The sequence below is a fragment of the Thunnus albacares genome, chromosome 5 (genome assembly GCF_914725855.1).
Source record: "Thunnus albacares chromosome 5, fThuAlb1.1, whole genome shotgun sequence".
NCBI classification, from domain to species: domain Eukaryota; kingdom Metazoa; phylum Chordata; class Actinopteri; order Scombriformes; family Scombridae; genus Thunnus; species Thunnus albacares.
The window spans coordinates 11,866,440-11,887,761 of NC_058110.1; the positions used below are offsets into that span (position 1 = coordinate 11,866,440).

Consider the following 21,322-nt stretch of genomic DNA (forward strand, 5'->3'; position numbering starts at 1 on the left):
AAAATATTCAGATACATGTGAAGAGACAGTAAGAAAACACTGACTGCCATATGAGGTAATACTACTACATGATAAAGGCTCTTTATATTGACCACTTGGTTTGACAGGCACACTATACAGAGGTCAAAATGTACATATGTTTATATCACCAGTTTGTGGAATTATGGTATTGCAATATGATTTCAAATTAACTATAGCATGTAGTTGATTTATTGAATTAAGGACTTTTGTTTTACTGTGGAAACATTCCCTTAAAGCTTTCACTCATTTAGTATTAACAGTTATTTAACTGTGCTGATGTTTACCAGAGAGTCTAAACACACATCACAGTTTATCTGAGCGATGTACTGCCTGGTCCAAGAATCAGTTTGTGGAAAAAGTAAAAGTATCTACAGTAGCACTTCTTCTACAACATCAACAATCAGAATTAGAATCAGATTTATTGCCAAGTAAGTTTGCACATACAAGGAAATTGCTTTGGTGTAGTGGTGCATGACAATCAGAACATAGAAAGTAAGAGAAAAAACAACCATCTATACAAAGTAAGAAAAATACAACTACCAAAAAAGACAGGTGGTATAAGTAAAGAATACAATAAAGAATAAGTAAAAATCTATTCTATGTGAAGAGAGCTGTTGATGTACAAAAATAATGTACAGGGAATGTACCAGTGTTCACAGATGTGCAATATAAGATTATTATTTTATGTTAATATAAGGTGTTGTGTCCATGGGTGGGATAGAGAGGGGTGCAGGGCCTTGTTGATGAGGCCAGCTGCAAAGTGTTAGTGACATACAGAGATTTAAAAACCTCAAAAGCCAAGAGAATAGGGAGTCTAAATCTTATCCAAACCCTTGAATATCTATGTTAGAAGGATTTAGATGATTTATGTGTAATTTAGTGAAGGTAAAAGTGAAAAAACTGGTTGCAACACATGTTGAAATATGGTAGGGCGTGTTCAGTGTGAGGAAAGGACAATGAGGAAGGAGAGAGTTTGAAGAGTTTGAGAAGTGTTTTCCTTCTGTTTTTAGTACCTTTAGATGTATGTACACATACAGTATACTGGGAAAACAAGAACTGTCACAAAGTCATTTAGTAAACTAAAAAAATAAATCCTGGTTTTTGCAAGACAAAATTCAAATGAAATAAAACCTCCTGCAGTGCAAATCAGACCTCCTGCATTAAAGATGTCTGCTAGTAAAAAGTAGTCAGATGTTCCTCCTTGTGATACTATTAAATACTAATGGACAGGACTCAGACAGGACTTCATGGAGTGAAGAGAGCAGGCTGAGAGGAGCGGATGTGACGTCACTGGTAAGTACCTCTGTAACCGTCTATCTTCCGCCTACCAGCCAGGCGAACAGGGTGTAAGTCGCTGTTTGGATTTCCACACACACCAAAACACTTCTGGCTGTGACTGCGGGCCAAGCTGACGCCGCTCCTAGAGGTAAACACCACCGACTTTAACCAGTGGAAATTAACGCAGCTGTTGTTTGTGTGTGCCTGTGTACCCCCGAGCTCCGGAGGGCCTTGTTTACATCTCAATCCCCGGACTAGAGTGGGCGAGAGGCGGAGGCACAACGAGAAGGGACGTTTAAAGGGAGGGTGGTGGGTGCTAACCTCGCTAGCTCAAGTGTTGTAAATTCTTGTTAGAGGATAAATTTTGCAAGTGTTTTCTGAAAGTACCCAACAATTTAACTCGTCAGACTCGTGGGTTCGGCTGCTGAATGTAGCTGCCAGCAAGCTAGCCAGGAAGCTAATCCGGCTAACGGTAAGTTAGCCAGCCGCTCTGTGGATTTGACTTCACGGCCGTTTAGTTGGACCGGAATGCCGTTGTCCAGTGAAAACCGAGCCGCTTTTTATGTTGCTCAATCCCGTCCCGAACCCCTTGCTTCCCATCCCCCAAGACGTGTTATCAGACCTTTGCTGAGTCGCGGTGATACATTAGCCTAGCAAGATGTGTGTCACCCAGTTTTCAGACTATTTTTAGCCCGGACCGGGCGTCTGTCGCCGGGCTGGCACCGGGGCCGGCTTGCTGGCTGTCCCGGCTAACCTTGTTTTCTGTCCAGGTGGATATTTGCGAAGTCACATTTGAAACGCGGTGCCAACAAACTGCTTTGATCAGTGTCTTTGTACCGTTGTGGGTAAAAATCTTCATGTTGTGTGGTCTACGTTGTTAATACTGTAGCACTTTGAGTTTCCCTATGAATGAAAAGTGCGGTACAAATGAAATCTATCATTATCATTAGTACAGTTATTATTTTGTCGAAATAAACCTACTTAAGGCTCCAGTGTAGTCGAAGTTTGCATCTTCCAGATTGAAGTTACTGGGTTCCTAAACTCCTGTTGGATGGTGGGTAAACTTTTAGCATAAGATACTAAAATTATCTCCCCCTTTGCATTAAACCAGCACAATATGGACTGTGATATAACTCTGGGTCTGGAAGGGGAATCCCATTTCTGACGAGGTCTTGAAATTTGGCTGGACACTGGTACTACAGAGCTGTGCTAGTGAACACTTTCCTCTGTGCATTATGTACTTGCAAAGAGATTTCATATAACATTAACATAACCTGTGTATGTATGGAAAAATCCTGTGTGATTTGTGAAATCGATGTCAAGAGCTGTTATCATTTTAAACAGACGCTTCTTTTAAGTATTTTGGGAATCATCATCTGGCCTATTTAGACACACAAATGTGTATCACGCTTTGGAATATGAAATAAATTCCCCCAAACGATTAAAATTGAAGACTGAAGATACAAAGAGATATGTTAGCCAGCTGTAATTTATATCATGGGTAAGCTGTCTTTTATATCAGGAATCGGGTCATGCATCACTGCTTTGTTGCTGTGTGCTTGCAATTATCTGAGTTTTTATTTCCACCCGAGACAGTCTTTCTCGTCCCGTTCTGTGTCCAGTGTTACTCTCTGGTTTGCCACCTAGTTAACTACAGGTGTGGCTCCCTCGTCCCTCACAGCAAAAGCATCCTGAGCTAATCCTCTAAACGGTGAGATTTAAGCCTTAACCCATGCCTTGTGTCCTGCATGTGTTCAACAGATCTTCAGTGTGGTAGGATAGAAAAATACAGGATATGTGAGTGAGAGCTGATGTTAAAAGTAAAATCCTGTCTTTGTGAAGTTCAATCCAGAACTAGAGGCAGACACAGGGAGCAGAAGAGGATCTTTAGGAAGGAAATAAGGAGGATTTTAATTGTTTATATGCGATAAAAGAAAAGCAGTGAGTCAAATGGTGACTTTTGTAGCTGTGATCTAATCGAGTGCGCCGACTAGGCGGGAGGGAGGGACCTTGGACCTAATCATGGCTAGTCAGCCTTTTAGCCTGCAATGACAACTATCAGTTTGTCCACAGGCCACACTATCTGGCAAATATGTCACGCAGAGACTTTATGTTTAAGAAGACGGTCATTTTGAACATGGGACGATATTTGTGTAATGTAAAAGTTTTTTAACATTTAACAATTATACCACAAACGATTGCGTGGTTGACTGTTCCTGCAAAGGAGTTTTTAAGATACATGCACGTAATCTGTGGGCAGAACAGGAAGCTTTTGTTGTTCTCCACACAGCAACTGGTGGTTTCTGAACACCACCAGCAAATTTATCTGCATCAGTAGACAAGTATTATATGTGGAGAATTAAAGAAACTCCCGACTCCAGTGACTATCTGCTGTGTTAGAAATTGTACTTTTTTTTTTTTTGAATAAGCAAAAAATGAACACTGCTCAATAATTGATACCCTGCTTCTCAATTTAATAGAGTGGATTGAACTTTATAGAGTAATGGTTCACTACACCATTTGAAATATAACATGCTCTGTAAAATTGAATGGATGAAGTGATATCAAAATGTTAACGTGTGCTTTAGAAATTGGGACCCAAAATACTGAGGAGATTTTGTATCAAAGCCACCAGCTCTGCTGTTCTGACTGGTTTAGTCACCAAGCAAGCCTTTTCTTTGACATGCCACAGAGACAAATGAATATTAAAATTCACCAATTACTAAACTACCTTCCAAACATATCTCCCAAAAGTGCTTAGTGGAGTTGGACACAGTCTACCCTATTTTAAAGATGTCACCATAGTTTATTACTTAGAAATGTTACTTAGATAATATAATGTAATATATGAAGAAAACAGTGTGAATTTTTTATGTATTATCATGGAGTTTGGCATATTGAGGATTTTTGGCTCAGAATCTCCAAAGACACTGATGGTAAAAATTATCAGGAAGGAAAAATACTTGATTTTGAAAAATATTTTGAAAATATTTAATTTTATATTTATTTCAAAGTAAAAGAACTGACAACAAGAAAATAACCAAATTTAAATGTGCAACAGAAGTTTTCTGAACTTTTTTGTCATTTGTTACTGGTGCTGTAAGAAATACTGCACGCACATGGCCTTCTTCAGATATTTTGTACGCTGACCTTTTGGATACAGCCGTGTGTGCGTGTGTGTCTGTGGAAAAGTGTCTCTGCTCTTAGCAGTTCCCATTAACCTCCCCTGTCGTGATAATGCAGACGGCTGGGCTTCCTGTCAGTGTATGAGTTAGCAATTGATTCCCTCCAACAAAACACAACTTTGGAGAAGCTAATATTATAAAGTAATATTTGCTTTGAGGAGGACCAGCTCAAAACAGTCAAGATTCATCATGTTGTCAGTATCTCTGAACTGTTCCTGCTTTGTTCTGTAAATGTATCTTTACATTGTCAGCCAAAGACTCAATGTTAATGTCAAATATTTGTAGAAAGACTACCTCAAAATTTTAGGGTTATCAAGACACTAGATGTTAGACAGCCATGGCACAGTGCTCTATTTCACCTCATCTGTCACTGTTACATTAGCCTTAGCCTGATTATTGATTCATTGTGTATGCAGCTAAATGTGCTGCGACTGACTTGCAAATGTTTTGTACTGTAGCAGTAAAGTAGAGAAATTTACTTGAAAAGTTTGGAAATTTACAGAAAATAAAGGCCAAATGTGGAGAAAACATTTTTTTATCAACCTCAGTTAGTCACACAGTCTAATCTCACAGGAGACTCACTGTTATTTGACATATTTAGATTAAGATTATTGTTTAAAAATTACATGTAATTCATAAAAAACACTGAGAATAATCAGTAGGAATTGTCAACTTTGATCACTTATGCATGTTTTTGTTCTCTTTCTCCGTCCCCCCTTTTCTCTCTCCTCTTGCTCCTCCTCCCCAGTCTTCTTGTCCCTTCAGATCACCCTGTAATCAACTTTCCAAATGAGTGACGGTGAGTGTGACTTCTTCTGCTTCTTCCGCTGCTGCTGAGCGCGCTCCTTCCGCGCCTCAGGCCGTCAGGAAGGCAGGGTGTCTTTGAACAGTGACACGACCAGGTGGGAAGGACAGCGGCGAGGGGAAGTGGAAAGTGGAGCTTCATACAAGCCATTTCAGCCGATCGGACCGCAGGGATCCGACAGGTAGGCGGGCCGTCTACCTGTGCGGGTGGTTGTTTCAATCGACTGGATGTCTGTGGACATGAACAGCCAGGCGTCGGACAGCAACGAGGAAGACTTCGGGGTAAACTCTGAAGAAGAAGAGGAGGATGACGACGACGGAGGAGAAGAGGACGATCAGGGTGACATCGCAGGGTACTATGAGGGTGTGGCCAGCGACGTGGAGCAACAAGGCGCTGACTCCTTCGATCCAGAGGAGTACCAGTTCACCTGTCTGACCTACAAAGAGAGTCAGAGGGTGCTGACGGAGGAGGTGAACACTGTGGCTGCTGCACTGAAGGTGAGTGTGTGTCTGTAGTAGGATCGTGTGATGTGATGTGAAATAAAATATTCTTTTATTAGTATTTCCAAAAGCAGGATTTGAAATTATCACTGGTCAAGAAGAAGATGCTGGTTTAAAAAAAAAAAAAAAAGTCAGATAAATTAGTACGGGTTACATTTTGATCATAACCCTTAAAGGGTCGCATCATGCACATTTCCAAATCTTTATTTATATTCTGGGGATTTCACTGGTGTAAAAAAAACCCTCATTTATCTTATACTGGCCCTTTTATGCAGCCTCTCAGTTCAGCTTCTGTCTGAAACAGACCGTTATTGCGTCTGTGTTTGATCCCGAGGCCACTGTACACTGACTATGAGTAAAGCAATTAAAAGCAAAATAATTTCAGCCATTCTTTTTGCTGCAACACACTGATGCAATTTTGACTTACAAGAAAGGCAAAACCTGGTCTCAGCAGGTTAAACTTGTGTTCTGTTGCCTCCTACTCTCCATGATTAGTGACACTGTTAAGCTGAATGCGCGTTTTAGTCATTCTCACCGACATATTTTTCTGCCTCTGTCATCAGAGGAATGCATGAGTGTAAGATAGTGATTTGATTACAGCTCATTAGTGCTAATAAAAAAAACTGAATTCCTCCACTGAGACTGTTAATCAAATCACTCTTTCATGCTTGCAAAGTAATTTGACAAATAAAATGTAAACACAGATCGATGACATCAGTCTACCTTTCAAGATAAGTGATCACAGGAAGCGACACATAGTGGGTTTTCTAAGATATCTGACTATGTTGCACCACAGTGTGTGTGTGAGAGGGCGTATGCCGTTGTCTTGGAAAAGCTCACTTTTTTTCTGTCCACAATGGAATGAAAACTTTTAGACTTGTTAGTGTGTTTTGAAGAAGTGCAGCTCTGTGGCTGCAGAAAATGCTAATGTAGTGTGAATGGAAGGCCAGAAGAAGAGGAAAAGATGTCTTTTCAAATTAAGCCACTTAAGCTTCTCCACCTCCTGTATATACTGTATATGTTTAGATTTGTGCCACTATTCGTGTGCATGGCTGCACTTAGTTGAGGATGTGGTTGTGCCTGAAATGCATCCAATGAGGACACTCTTACAGCACACTAATTGTAATCTCAGTCTGAAATTGTACATTTTACTAAGTGATATTCATCCTTACGCTGGAGCTGAAGAAGACTAACACCAATCATGAGGTTATATCATCTTGAATATGGTTTTTCATGGTTTTTATTCCTCCGTGCTGGCGACAGCTGTGGCCGGAGGCATTATGGTTTTGGTTGTCCATCCGTCCCTCCCATTCTCCCATGAACGTGATATCTCAGGAACGCCTCGAGGGAATTTCTTCAAATTCGGCACAAATGTCCGCTTGGACTCAAGGATGAACTGATTAGAATGTGTTGGTCAAAGGTCTCTGTGACCTCACAAAACACGTTTTTGGCCATAACTCAAGAATTCATACTTATATCAGTATTTGTGAAACATCCACATTTTAGAATTTGTAGCTTCTTTGCAGCAACATCCACATCTGAAGCTTTGTCACGGCTACAACTTTGTGTTCTGTCAGAATCAGCTTTATTGGTCAAACATGTGAACACATACAAGGAAAATACACTTAATACCTTTTACTGAATTCCTGCAAAGTCTTCAGTACAAATACTATATGAGTCTGGACAGACATGGATGTAAACTCAGCAGGCATACACTGCAAGGCTGCAATATTTCTAATTTTTTCTCCTACTTTTTATTTATCTAGGTGAACTGTGTAATCCTCATCTAATATTCACTGTACAGTAACAGTTGAGAGAAAACATCAAATCATCAGCAGAACTCAGTTTTATAGTCTGATAATTGATCAAAACAGTTAATTGAGTCAGTGCAGTTTTTTGTTTTGAACCAGTGTCTTGTATGTATAGAATATAAAAAGCTGTTAATTATTAGTTTTTGATTAATTGCTAAATCATTTAGTCAAAATAATGTCAATGCCGTCCAAAGTGATAGTCTTCAAATGGCTTAGTTCATCTCTTCATTGATCAATAAAGCAAAAGGTGTTCAACAGTAAAACAGAAAGGATCGAGCTAATCTTCACATCGGAGAAGTTGCATTTAGCAAATGTTTTGTTTTTACTTATAAAAACCTTCATTCATATATTTTCTCTCAGTGAAATTTTAATCAATTATTAATCAAATAATTGCAACCTATATTTTTGGTTACTCGGTCTGCCGCCAAAATTACATTTCTATAAAGTACTTAGGAAATCAGTGGTTTCTGTGGGCTGAGGTTTCCTGCTCATCAGCAGTAGTGTCAACTTTTTCATCCACTAAAGTAAAAACAAGCAAAACTTTGGATATGAGAGCTTTGTATCATTACAGATTAGCTGACTTTCAAGACGGACGTCACTCACGTCATCACTCATGTAGCAATGTTTCAGTGGTCTCTCTCTCTCTCTCTCCTTTTTTCTGTCTCTTTCTCTCTCAGGTTTTACCAGCGGTAGCAAAACTGATCCTGGTGCATTTTCACTGGCAGGTTTCACAAATATTGGACAGGTATGTCTCTTCTGCTCCACCCCCATTATTCCTGCAGCCCATCTTTTTCATCACCATTCATCTGCTTCTTTAATTCAGCTACCCTTCCTCTTTTTGCATTTTTACTCTCACCCTCCTCAAATGTGTCTATCACTTTTCACCCACTCTCTTCTACTTCCTCTTTCATTCTGTCTTTCACATATTTATATTTCTGTCTGTAGTTTTCCTCTGCAACTTTTTTTTCCCTCTCATTCTCAGTTGATTCTCACGTTCTCATTCATTCTTTCATTCATTACCTCTCATTCTTCTGTACTGCAGTTTTAACTTTTTCAGTCACAACCACGAGTCCTCATTTGACCTTTGACTCTGTTCATGTTCCTTACAGATATAAGTCCAACTCGTCTCTGCTGTTGTCAGATGCTCTGGTTCAGCCCAGCAGCACATGCAGATCAGTCACTGTGAGTAACAAACATGCAATAAATGAGTTTCAGTCAGTTTTGAAACACACATGCTTTGTTTATACCTTTTTATTCATGTTTTTATATCACTCATATCTTGTGAACATGACATATTTCAAAACTGCTTATTAGTTATTAACTGAGCCCTTTTTGGCATTCATCCTTCCTTTGTGTGAACACTATGAGTAAAACCTTTCAGACCGTACACATGCATTCGTAAACATTGTGTAACAGCCATAATAGACATAAAGTCATCAGACACGGTGTTTATTGTGGGTATAATAAGTGGTTTGAACCTGGAATCCATAATAAGTCATTGCGTGTAACCACTGATTCACTGCTATACACATACTCACAGAAAAATAGTCGTTTAGTTGCTATAATTCACCAGCACTGAAACACTTGGTTGGTTGATTCAGTGATTAGTTGATTGACATAAAATGAATCAATGACAGATTTAATAGCTGGTTAAATCATTTATTGGGATAATATCTCCCAACATTTGCTTCTCAAATGGGAGAATGTGCTGCTGTTCTCAGTGTTAACAGACTAAACAAGCTTTCATTTTAATCACTGGTAATGTGAAATGCACTTTATATTACACTCACCTGCATTATAATGAAAAGCAGTCCTAATATTTGACCCCTTCGTGTATGTTAATGGGGTGGACAAAATATTAGGAACACTTCACCACCACCAACCACTGTGGCCTCAATAATAAACATAAAGTAGAATTTCCACCCTTCTTACAATGTCAACAAAGACTGAAATTGTATAAGTTTAGTAAAAGTAGAATTTATGGCAGAGCTGTTGTATTAGATTGTGTGGAAAGTGTGTGTGTGTATATTGAGCTCTCCAGTACAGTATGTGTTGATTATTTCTGTGTTTGTGTGTTTCAGGCCCCTCAGTCCCTCCAGTGTGGTGTGTGTCTACAGGTCGTACGGAGAGACTCCCTGCTGGCACTTCCCTGCCAGCACTCCTTCTGCAAAGGATGCTGGGAGCAGCACTGCACTGTACTGGTCAAAGATGGCATGGGAGTGGGTAAGTAGAGAACGTATATGTGTGTATATGTGGGTTTGTTTTCATGCGTCTGTGCAACGATCAAAGCTGGTGTCAGAGTAGGTGACTCATACTTTGTTTGATCTGAGCTCCCAAGCGTCTCTTCATGTATCTGTACGTCTGTCCTTCTACTTATGTGTAGGTGTGTGTGTGTGTGTGTTTGTTCACTGAGGGTTTCATCAGAGTTTCAGCCTCTGATCCTTTTCAGAAATTTATTTTAGCCTCTGCTTTCCTCCCAGACCAGCAAGGTTTACAGACTGGTGTATAATTTAACACGGCGAGCTACATCAGTCACTTAATTATATTGTTTTTAACGACAGAAAACCCTGCGGATCCTGGCAGGATGTTTGTGCACAGGTTCTTGTTTGTGTGTGTATGCAAAATCCAAGAGTGACTTGTGACTTTGAAGATAAGGGAGGTGTAATCTGAGGTTTTGATGACTCCCATCTGGTGTAAAATTTAGCAGGCAGGCGTGTTGCTACAGCAGCCTTCTGATTATTAGACTGTGTGTGTGTGTGTATATGTGTGTGTGTGTGTGTGTGTGTGTGTGAGCAGGAGAGCAGATGGGTGTGTGTGGGTGTGTTCACAGATCAGTTATACGTTTTTGTGCAGTATACTATATGTGTGTGGTTAAGTACAGTTTACAGTTTACCAGACTCCTTATACTTTGTGTGTGTGTGTGTGTGTGTGTGTGTGTGCGCATGTGCGTGCCAGCATATTTGTACGCACTAACTCGTGGTGTGTCCCTGTGCTACTTTCAGTCTCTCTGATAAAGTCGGTTCACATAACAGAGTCCTTCTCAGCCTGATAAGTGTTTCTCTATCAGCTGGTTGAAGGACACTTTTATGATGAAAGATGACCCCAATCAGGTTTCTGGGTCACTGTAACACTAGAAACCAGCCCCCGAAAACCAAACACAACCTCAGTGGAATGTTTCAAGTCACACAAAGTTTAAATGATGATGTAATTTTGTAAGGAAACACACCGTTTCAGCCTTTTTATGTCACTGTACTCTTTGAAGGATTCAGGACTCTTGTAAAAACATTTTGTGTATGTGTCCAGGTATCTCATGTATGGCTCAGGACTGTTCCCTGCAAATGCCAGAAGATTTTGTCCTGCCGCTGCTGCCAGGAGAGGAGCTGAAGGACAAATACAGACGCTACCTCTTCAGAGACTACGTCGAGGTGCGTGTCTGTCTGTGTGTATGTGCTGAGATCCGCATGTATAGCGAATGAGACATCAGAGGCATGTGGGGAGGGAGTGAGAAAGAGAGAAAAACTCAATAAGCCTTTGTGTGTTTCGACAGGTGAATCTTTGATTCTCCTTCACACAGCATTAAATCTGAATCCTCACTCTCTTCACTGTGTCAGTCTCACAAGCTGTGTTTCCATCTAAATGTATTTATGCAAATGATGATCTCAAATTAGACATTCTTGTTTTGTTGAAGGATCATTCAACATATTTTTAGTTTTATTTACCCAGGTTCAGAAATTTAAACGAAAATTGTTTGTGATGTTCACAAAAATTACGATTAAAAATTCAAGAGCAACAAAGCTTCCCAGATACAACGGATAATCTGGATAATCCACAGAACACAATGACAAGTTTTCATCAGAATAGTTTTTCGGTAGTCTACTAATCTACTTTTTATGTCTATTTTTTTTTTAAATTTGGGTGAACCTTTGAAAAAAAAACCTGACCTCACAGTTAAATTATCCATCCAAGGATGGATAATTATAAACATGATCACAGTGATTCATCTGCTGACTGTCTTTATGCATCTTCATCTCTCTGTCCAACCTGCAGAGTCACTTCCAATTGCAGTTGTGTCCGGGTGCAGACTGTCCCATCGTCATCAAGGTGCAGGAGCCGCGGGCACGCAGGGTGCAGTGTAGCCGCTGCAGTGAAGTCTTCTGGTAGGAGACGCACGCACACGCACACGCACACGCACACGCAGCATGCAAATATACAAGAGCTACGCTGATGTATGCACAGATATTTGGCTTAAATGGTTTCATGTTATTACATTTATATTAACAATGTCAAAGTCTGACACAGTGTTCAGATTCTATGGCCTGCAGGCTGTGAAACACGGTTATGTTCGATATCACACTGAATCTGAATTTTGATGTGTATTTGTTATCCCGACGCTGTTATATTTCTTTGTACTTCACATTTTTAAAAGACACTTTGGCAGCATTTTTACACCCTGTAACATTTTATACAGTCCATGAAGTTACTTGGACAAAGTGGACGTAAGTGGATGATGAAGATGTTTTAATAACCTGCTTGTTTTTGTCTTGCTGAAAGCCAAATTTCCTATGTGGCACAACAAAGACTGAACTGATATTTGCTTGTTACCTGTTATTTTTTTTTGACATAAATGTAGGCATATTTCTTGTAATGTCAGTTTATAATGAGGCTGTATGTTATGTTCTTGTTCCTTTCTCTCAGTTTTAAATGCCGTCAGATGTACCACGCACCCACAGACTGTGCAACAATCCGGAAATGGCTGACAAAATGTGCAGATGACTCAGAGACGGCTAACTACATCAGCGCACACACTAAAGATGTATGATGGATTTACACACGCGTGCACATACACAACAACTGTGACTTCAACATCCTGCACATATACTTAAAATATTGTCATTCATAAGTATCTGCTGTAACTGTCACTTGCTCTATTTTTGGTCATAACTGTGCCGTACAGATTGAAATGTGAACTGTTTTTCTCCTTCAGTGTCCTAAGTGCAATATCTGCATTGAGAAGAACGGAGGGTGCAATCACATGGTGAGTCAGAAGTGAAAATCACACTTTCCCAGCACACAGGAAATGCTAAAAATATATTTCGATTCTGAGAGAGAAGTCCGCAACTTTAATGGTTTGACACTTTCATTCTTTGACACTGAATTCCTGGGACCATATGTTGTTTTTTGTTTGCTCTTCTCATATTTTCTAAGTAGTGTGTGTCACACTAGATGAGTCAAAGCAAGCGCTAATGGTTTTGTATTAAAAACATTCAGTTGCTCATTTGCTCAGATTCATTCGCTTGTATTTGTTTGACGTGGATAGTTCTCAGGTTTCTGGTTCACTAATTTGACTTTCTCCCATGTCTCTGTTAATTTCAGCAATGCTCCAAGTGTAAACACGGTAAGTTGTGCGTCTCAGAGTTTTACACCTCCAATATAATCCAATGAAGCATGAACTCACTGTTAAGCGAAGCACTTTGCATCCACCTAGTGGCATAATATGTCACACGATAAGTAGGCATCTACTATAATTAGAAGGCAAGAATAACACAACTGTAAAAAAGACTTCAGAGTGAAAGATGGATTCAGGAAGACGGTGTGAAAGTAAAGAAAGCTGAAAACAAGTCATATCGTTTTTTATTCAGCCTTGTCCACTCTTGTTCAAACTTCGCTCTGCGTTACCAAGAGACCTTTTGTCAGGAAACGAGGGGTCCTGTTAGGTAGAACTGATCAGATGTTCTTGGGTGTCTTCTTTTCCTCCGCATGTATGAAGTGTGTAGACGGTGCGTGATCTCCCACAGGCATCTCGTGGCTTCATGCAATTGGTTGAATATATGTAACTTTAGAAAGCTATATAACTCGGTGTTAAGGTTTGTCTCCTTATTGTACAATAACAATTGTTAATCTTCAGCCCAGCAGTGTTATGTGTGTTCAGTGTTTTCAGACATTTTCCATCACAACGGCAAACCGGATGTGATTTTAGTGGACGAGAGCAGGACGGTAAAATAAATTGAGGTGAATAACAGCAACAGTAACGGTAGATGATGTTGCCATCTAAAGTTAAAATATTGTAAGTTTTCTGCTCTCCTCCGCAATGGAATTTACAAACAGATGTTACATAGATCATCATACATAAACAAGAAGAGCTGACCGCTGACCATGTCCTGCCATTCAGTCGGACTGTTTGTTTGTCCTGTGCCGTCCAGAAGGGGTTTTCCATCTGCTGTCAACCGTCTGCCTGAATCCATGTGAATGCAGCATAAAGCCTTTTTGTCTTTCTCGTATCTTTGGGCTAACAGCATTTGACAAGTTTTAAAGCCGCATACGGTTTAGTCAAATACTCAAAAGAACTAAAAAACATTTGGAATAACTTGTGAATATGTCCCACAAGTCACCAAAGTCTTCTTCACTTCAGATTTTGTAAATTAGAGCAGGAGTGTGGTTAAATCAATCTGCGGTTTCGTCATCTGGAAACATTTAAAATATATTACCAACCGCAGTCTGTTATCATCCAGTTTAGACTGGCTGTAGACTATTTTGTAGAGAACTTAGCCGACCTTTTAGGCTGTCTGTAAAAGGAAGCTTGTAAACATGCGTCACATGCTGTGTAATCCTTGTTACTAGTAGGGAGAAACACTTCAGAGTCCATTAATGTGTCCGTTTTATCCACTGACAGACTTCTGCTGGATGTGTCTTGGTGACTGGAAGACTCACGGCAGTGAATACTACGAGTGCAGTCGCTACAAAGAAAACCCTGATATAGTCAACCAGAGCCAACAGGCTCAGGCCAGAGAGGCCCTCAAGAAATACCTCTTCTACTTTGAGAGGGTGAGGGTGTTTTTTTTTTTTTTGTTTGTTTGTTTGTTTTTTTTTAAGATTTCCATTTATATTTTTCTTGAATAAAATAAAGCAAGAATGCTCCTTCCTAGATAAAAGTAAGTGGTTAAAAAAAACCTTTCCATCCTTTACTTTTGTTTAATTTTCTACCCAAATACTGAGACTGGAGGAGAAATCTGTTGAGTCTGGGTGGTATTCCAAGTCTCAACCCTGTTTTAGAGACACTAAGATCGAATCAACTCATAAAATTGTTATTTCACATCTCTTTGATCAGAGGGAGATTAACGTTCAACAGATTTGCTACTGCACTCTTGTATGAAAGATTTGAGAGAGTTTGTCAGAAAAGCCAAGTTTATTTGTTCAGCACATTTCAACAACAAGGCAATTCAAAGTGTTTTACATAGAGCATAAAAGGCATCAAGACAGAATATAAAAGCAACACAAGGCGATGTAAAGAGACATTTAAATACAATTTTAAAAAGTGCAGTGTAAGATATTAACCCTGGTTTAATAAAAGGCAAACAGAAAGTCTTCAGCTGTGATTTAAAAGCAGACCTGCAGTTTTCTGGGAGTTTGTTCCAGATATTAAAACTAAACGCTGCTTCACCATGTTTAGTTTTTACTCTGGGGACAGAAAGCAGACCTGATCCAGACGACCTGAGAGGTCTGGATGATTCATAATGTAGCAGCAGATCAGAAATGTATTTTGGCCCTAAACCAGTCAGTGCTTTATAAACCAACAGCAGTATTTTGAAATCAACTCTTTGACAGACAGGAAGCCGGTGTAAAGATCTGAGAACTGGAGTGATGTGATCCACTTTCTTGGTCTTAGTGAGGACTCGAGCAGCTGCGTTCTGAATCAGCTGCAGCTGTCTGATCGAGACCTGTGAAGACAGTGCTACAGTAGTCAAGTCTACTGAAAATAAATGCATCGACAAGTTTTCCTGCTGAGACATAAGTCCTTTAATTCTTGATATATTCTTCAGGTGATAGTAGGCTGACTTTGTATCTGTCTTAATGTGGCTTTTGAAATTCAGGTCCATGACTACACCAAGATTTCTGGCTTGGTGTGTAGAAAAGCCATTCTCAGGACAACAGACACTCTTCACTGTCGTTTTCTTAGCACACAGACAAGTTTCAATCCAACATGGCTCTAGATCTTCAGGAGAAATACTCTTATTTGTTCCTGCTTTCATTGATTTATTTATTTTTATTTTTTGTCCTTTTCCCTCCACCAGTGGGAGAATCATAACAAGTCTCTGCAGTTGGAGGCTCAGACGTACCAGAGGATCCAGGAGAAGATCCAGGAGAGAGTGATGAACAACCTGGGGACCTGGATCGACTGGCAGTATCTGCATAACGCTGCAAAGCTACTGGCTAAGGTACTCACAGACTGAACTGTGTCTGTGTGTGTGTGTGTGTTGTAGATGCAGAGTGAAGAAGATGTCAAGAGTCAGTGATGTGAGAAGGAGATACACAGAAAGACGGTTACATAAAATAGTTTAACTGAGTGCGTTTAAATTCACTTTAAAACTTCAGTTCTGTCTGCGGAGAAAGAAACAGCAGTGAGCCTGATGGCTAACTTTTAGCTTTTAGCTGCTAACAGAGTGAGGGTCCAGTGTCGGAGCAGATCAGTGTAGACGCCTAACTCACTGATAAATGTTACGCAATGTTACTCATTTGAGGACTTTACACTTCTGGAATAAAATCTTGTGTTTATCAACAGTCACACCTCTTGTGAAATGTTACCGGAAAAAGATACGTCTGATTCACTTTCTCTCTCCTGAACATTTCAAAACTTTGCCATGAAGATCCGTCTTATGATTTGTCTGTGTCAAATTATTACTTTTAAGGTTTAATATGATTATTTAATCTCTAGTAAATCTGAACATTTTTCAAATATTTTGCCACTCAATATAACTGTGTGTTTTGTTTCCAGTGTCGCTACACACTGCAGTATACATACCCCTACGCCTATTACATGGAGTCCGGCCCACGCAAGAAACTGGTGAGAAACACTCTGTGCTTGTTCTCTACTTGAGAACACGCGTGACGTAATTGTGTAGTAACGATATCAAAGATGATATTTGTTCCTTCTTCACTTTCCCTCCACCTCTTACTCTCCTGCAGCCTGTTTAGAGTCTTGAGCCAATAATGTTAATTGTCTTTAATCATGTTTTTGTTTTGAAATGGATTCATTTTAGATGTCTGTCTGTCCTTCTCTGCAGTTTGAGTACCAGCAGGCCCAGCTGGAGGCAGAGATAGAAAACCTGTCGTGGAAGGTGGAGCGGGCGGACAGCTACGAGAGAGGCGTGGTGGGAGCTGAGGGGGAGCTCAGCGCCAGTGACAGAGGGGTAAGAGAGGATAATAAATGATGGGAGTGTAAGAGGAGGAGGAAACTGTGCAAGACGAGTCAGCTAGAGGAGTGAAGCTGAAAAATTACAATAGAAGAAGATAAGCATAATGTTCTGCCCTGTTGATTAAAGTATGAACTAAGTGATGAGAGCATTGATCTGTTGTAACACAGAGCATTTTTTACATTAACATTACCCAAAGAATAGAAACCTGAGGCGGGTAAATATTGGTAACATTTACATGAAATGTGATTTAAAGCAACTACTGTTTTGAACAACCACAGATAACTTTCTCTTTTTCTTTAAGAAGTGAGGGTGAGTGGCACTGGGCTTTGGGAAAAAGTGCACAGTTAACTTTTTTCTCAGTGGAAAAATAAATAGTTGTTCTCCTAAAATAGTATCAAACAAAGATAACATCTAGATGAGTTAAATTTCATTTAAAAAGTATCAGTTTCCCAGCATAGTGGGTGGTAAAGTCTAGTAAAGCATAGTGTATCAGTATTGTGCACACATATGATTTTGCTGTTTTATGTGCTCCAGCTGTTTGTATAAGTTGTACTTCAACAGGACAAAAAAGTTGTTTTATACAGGAATGTAGAAGTGAGAAGAGTTTAGGTCTTAAATAAGTGATTTTTTTTTGTCTGTGATGTTTTTACAGGATTTGGAGAATCAGATGCACATTGCTGAGCAGAGGCGACGCACGCTGCTGAAGGATTTCCACGACACCTGAAGCTCCAACCGCGACTGCGAAGCACCAGCATCTCCTTCCTTTCTTCCCTGCCTCCCACTTTTGCTTCCTTCCATGACCATCCCTCGGTGCAGTCACGCTGACCTCTCCTTATGCTTTTCTACACTCGCTCATCAGCTTCTTTCTTTCTGTCTTTCCCTCGTTTCACTCCTATAATGCTGCAGGGTCACAGAATGGCACGATTGTATCTCCCCCTTCCTCATCCTCATTTACATGTTTTGGCTTCAGAGCATCACATTCACCATGGTTACACTTGTTGCAACGTTTCAGATCTGATCATGAAGGTCAATTTTTTTGAGGTCTCATCATGTGTCTGAAAACAGTGGGTTTGCCCCTTTTTTTTCACATGAGGAGCTAAAGGCAACCTGTTGCCGGCTAAATGTCAGAGCTGTTATGGGAACCAGGAATAGTTTTCTTTAAAGGACCAGTGTGAAGGATTTAGTGACATCTAGTGGTGAGGTTGCAGATTGCAACCAACTGAATACACCTCCCCTCCCACTCCCCTTTCAAGTGTTTAGGAGAACCCTCAGGGGTCATGAAACTTGCGGAAAAACGAGAAAGGCCCCCTCTCTAGAGCCAGTGTTTGGTTTTTCTGTTCTGGGCTACTGTAGAAACATGGAGGACCCGTTCCCTATGTAGATATAAAGAGCTCATTTTAAGGTAACTTAAACACAAGGATTATTATCAACAGGCAATTATACATTAATTAAAACATACTTATGAATATTATATTCCATTTCTGCCAAGTCTGCTCTGATAGATGCCACTAAATCCTACACACTGAACCTTTAAGGAGATGGTGCTGATAATGAATTTGGTGGTTTTATGAGACCATACCACCTAGCTGCCACTTGCTGGCTGTTCAGGATTGGCCTGAACACATGCAAAGCTGAAATTCATAATTTTCTACACCTTAATTTTCAGTTCTCTCTCCTCAGGTGCAATATGTTGATATAAATGAATGAATAAAACGTTTCACTACGACAAATATGACGGGAGTAATTCTTGAAAGTTGTACGGAAACAGATGTTTGTTTACATCAGCTGTTGCACAACCTGAAAGTGTACCGGCTAGTGGAGTGTGATACATCTGGATGAAACATGTCATTGCTGCTGTTCTGGCTCTGTTTTTAACAAAGTGTATCAACCAGGACATGTGCAATGAACAATTAAATGGCAGAGTATGAAGACTTTTCATGGTAGAAGTCCTTTTTTTTTTTTTCTGATATTCTGCCATATATGTGAACATGGTGTGTTTACTGTGAAAAAATGGTGACCTCACAGCCCCACGTACTCCCTAAATTACTTGAAAAAACAAACGAAATACAGTATTTTCCTATGTGTGATGCATGTTCATTTACAGCAGAACCTAAAGAATAAGATGAATGTGTGTTTAGATGACAGATTTTGTTGCCGGTGTTTCACAATACACACACCTTCCCCCCTGTCTGTGTTGGTGCCAAACAACCTGCTCCAGAACTGCCAGCAAATAGTTGAGGTGGTTATGATCAAAGCAAAACTGCTAAATTATTTGGTTCCAGTCTTGTCTTTTTTTATTCTCATACTGGTTTTGTTGCTCGGTTGTGTTCAGCTAATGTAAATCCAAACCAGTGTGAGCCTGACCTCCTCCGTCACGGCAGTGTGAGCAAAATCTGACTTTTGCTCACCCCCACTGATCAGGTGATAGTTGTTTTTGAAGCAGCAAGTGTAATCTCATCCACTCACTCACGCACTACAGCACCACTCACTGACATAGCATGTACACACACATACACACACATTCATGCTCAAACACTCCGCAGCGGAAGATAAACATTAACTGTTAATTTGTCTTCTCCCCCCCCCCACCCCCTCTTCTCATCTCGTGCTCTCCTCTCTTTACATTCATCCCCTCACTTTATTTCTCTCTTGATTTTTTTTTTTTTCTTCTTTTCTCCCCGCTCATATTGTTCACGTTTCCTCTGGAAAATGGCTGTTGATAGATAGATCGTTTAAAAAAAAAAAAAGAAAAGAGAAAAAAACTACCAAAAAAATTGCTGTAATTTTCAACGGTTGTACATTAATACAGAAATAGAGTTACTGAGAGTTTTTAAAACCGGACCCTGTCTCTTGTGTATTCATTACACACACACACACACAATAGAGAAAACTGAATTCTACTTGTATAATATTTGTGCTTATTTCAAATAAAAAGTAAGAGTTAAAAAAAAAAAATGAATAGGGTTTTTGTCTCAGATGGTGGTTTTTACCATTTTATCTGAGTTAATGTGATGAGTTAAAGATCCCTGAAGGGGAAATTTTTTCTTGCCCTCTTAACAGAAGCCTCACATGACATCAATTTGAGAAACAACATCATCTTCCGAGACAAAACCCTCCTGGAGACACATTTTTTTGCTAAATAAAGCACCAGTCAAATCTTTTGATATATCAACAACAACAACCTTGATTGTGTAAACAGAAGCAGAACTATTGGTCATAGAAAGTTTAATTTGGCTGATTTGATGCTGCAAGAAGATCAGTGTCAGTAACAGAAATGACAGGTACAGTCATTGAAGCAACTGAGGGCAATAATAAATATACAATAGAGAAAAAAAAGACATTCATTTTAGTGACTTAAGGCACAGTTCTGATGTCTGAATTTACTTTATGATAAAAAGATAACTATTTAAACTCACTTGTATTTAATGTCTAGTTTATACTGTAATGATATAGTTATGAAAAGAATTCCTTGTGATATTAAGATGGTGATCCGTGTTGTCACCCGACCTTCTAACATATGTGCTCAATGGACCATTCAGGACTTCAGATCTGCATCTCCCACATCTGTGCTACCAATGTGAACGATGGAAGCATACACAAACTGCAGGTGTTCCCACAATGCATCTGTCATGCATAAGTTACTGCAGACTTTTCCAACAACAATATAAAATGCTGCATGTAGCTCTCTACAAAAGAAGGGCACATTAAGTGAATGGAAAGAGAAGTGGTGGGATTTGGCCCGGGCCACAGGGGATTTGGAACGATTTGAGTGTTTCTCAACAGTCACTGCAGTGTTGACATGTGCTGCAGAAAGCCAGGCCACCTCTGACATTATCAGATTGGCACGTTTCAAACAGGACACGGTGCGTCTGCTGCCTAATATAGTTAATGTAATAGTGTGCCAAGATGGTATTAAGTGCTCCACTGCTCTCCATGGCCTTTTGTGTTTGACCCAGTTTCACCATGTCACAGTAGCATGGAGCGTGAGGAGGATTGCACCATCGACTGTTTATTTCTATAATAAGACAGCCCTATGGGGGATGTTTTGCATATAGCTATGGTAAAGTAGGATGAGTTCAAGACACACTTTGCTTGTCTTACTTCTGTGAATCCAGCAACCTATATATATCTTATAACCTATAAACTGTAAACACATAAAATGAGGTCATGCTGATATTACGGTTACAGAATTTATGATCCATCTTTTTGTTGTACAGCCAAATATTAGCAGTGATATATTTTAGGTGTACAGATAAATTAATGCAAACCATCTCAGCTTCTTTATGTTCCACTGAGTTGCATCTTTTTGAGATATGACAAACATATAAAATTGTCATTTTCTCTGTTTTAATCATTGATATATTAACAGAACTTCCATATTCTTATAATAAATCAATGGTTTTGATAATAACAGACCATCTGAAAAATCGAAGGACCTGCAGGGGAACGCAGGAACCATCTCCTCTGATTGGACAGATTGACTCTACGTTTGACCAATCAGATTTGGCTGTAAAATCAGGGTCAAACTCGT

The 21,322-nt window shown here is 39.7% G+C and overlaps 1 protein-coding gene across 1 annotated transcript; it reads left to right on the plus strand.

Moving 5' to 3' along the window:
• Window positions 1-1,309: 1,309 nt before the first annotated feature.
• Window positions 1,310-19,632, plus strand: arih2 (ariadne homolog 2 (Drosophila)). Its single transcript, XM_044352885.1, has 15 exons — window positions 1,310-1,447; window positions 5,233-5,786; window positions 8,278-8,345; window positions 8,710-8,782; window positions 9,682-9,823; window positions 10,904-11,025; window positions 11,648-11,757; window positions 12,296-12,413; window positions 12,585-12,635; window positions 12,974-12,995; window positions 14,271-14,422; window positions 15,670-15,813; window positions 16,371-16,439; window positions 16,660-16,785; window positions 17,444-19,632. Exons 2-15 carry the CDS (start codon window positions 5,517-5,519, stop codon window positions 17,513-17,515), a joined length of 1,539 nt encoding a protein of 512 aa, XP_044208820.1. The 5' UTR covers window positions 1,310-1,447; window positions 5,233-5,516; the 3' UTR covers window positions 17,516-19,632.
• Window positions 19,633-21,322: the final 1,690 nt, after the last annotated feature.